This window comes from Octopus bimaculoides, chromosome 9, assembly GCF_001194135.2.
Source record: "Octopus bimaculoides isolate UCB-OBI-ISO-001 chromosome 9, ASM119413v2, whole genome shotgun sequence".
NCBI classification, from domain to species: domain Eukaryota; kingdom Metazoa; phylum Mollusca; class Cephalopoda; order Octopoda; family Octopodidae; genus Octopus; species Octopus bimaculoides.
In genome coordinates, this window is record NC_068989.1 from 67,274,415 (window position 1) to 67,275,811 (window position 1,397).

Consider the following 1,397-nt stretch of genomic DNA (forward strand, 5'->3'; position numbering starts at 1 on the left):
CATATTAATACTTATATCTGACATGTATTGAAGCTAAAATACTGAATGAACATAATTTTCTCTCTTTTGAGAGCAGTGTTGAGATTTTTTTACCTCCTTTCTTTGTTTTGTTTAAATTTCAATAAAAAGATCTACTAATTATTTATTAAGTGTCTATTTTATTATCTTTGGTATTGATAATATCAATTAATTCAGTATGTACAATAATATTTCTGCATCACAGAAAAAGATACCTGGCACTCTCTCAGAAGTCAGGAACATAACCACAAACATTTACAAACTTGTATTTAATTCTATAAATAACTTGTTTTTTTCTGATTCTTACACAAGCAATTCTTTTGAATTTTATCAAAGGACTTCTCAGCCAAGGTAGCATGGTCGTGTGTAAGCAACATTATCTAATCAGATATTAATCTTCATTTCGTCTTGAATTCTGATTTCCCTGTAGACCAATCATAACCAAAGCCAGGAATTGGTGGCAGTTTTTTTACTGTTTCTTGAGACCTATAAATAAATGAAAGCAAGATCCACAATAAGAAAAGGATTTAAAAACAAATTTCTTTCAATCTCATCATCATTTAACATCTACTATTCCATGAATGTGTGGGTCAGACAAAATTTGCAGAGGTAGATTTTTCTACAGTCAGATACCTTTCCTGTCACCAACCCTCACCTGCTTTTCCATAGAAGACTGGAAATGAATGTGAAAGTGACACTCACAAACATCACATGATGTCAAGTCAAGGAGACAAACATACATCTATAAGAGTGTGTGAGTGTGTGTATGCACACACACACAAGCTTTTAGTCACCATCTACCAAATTCACTCACAAAACTTCAATAGAAACATTTCCCATTTCCTCGTGGTGCCATTCAGTAGGACTGAACCTGAAACCATGTGGATGGGAAGTAAAAGAATACTGCACAAGATTTGTAAAAGATGATACTGTATTACTTCTACGTGGACAAGAATTGAAATCTCACTATGTAAAGAAAGAAATTAATGCTGATCTGCACCAACAAAGCAATATTGACATACCTAATCAAGGTACATAACTCTGCCTGTCTTCTGTGATAGCTCTAGCTTCCTCTGTCAAAGGTTTTCAAACTGACAAATACCAGGCCTTCACCTGTATATTAGTCTATATTAAAATCATTTGTTTGCAATTATCCAAGAAAATAGGTCCAACTATTGTGCTCTTCGCGTTTAAAGCACAAAGAGAAATAATATTTTTCTTGAAAACAGATGAGGGTTGATAACAGAAGGACATTTGACCATAGAAAATCTGCATTAAGAAACTCATGCAAGTGTGGAAAAGCAGATGTTAGAACGATCATGATAATGACTGCACACACACACACACATATATATATATACATATATATATATATATAT

General features: G+C 32.9%; 1 protein-coding gene across 1 annotated transcript in view; it reads right to left on the minus strand.

Annotated features, from left to right (window-relative positions):
• Positions 1-272: 272 nt before the first annotated feature.
• Positions 273-1,397, minus strand: part of LOC106883047 (NADH dehydrogenase [ubiquinone] 1 alpha subcomplex subunit 7) — a 7,686-nt gene continuing 6,561 nt past the window's right edge. Inside the window, exon 4 of the mRNA XM_014933920.2 lies at positions 273-504. Within this exon, the coding sequence (XP_014789406.1) occupies positions 417-504 (88 nt within the window). The 3' untranslated portion in view covers positions 273-416. The remainder of the gene's footprint in view (positions 505-1,397) is intronic.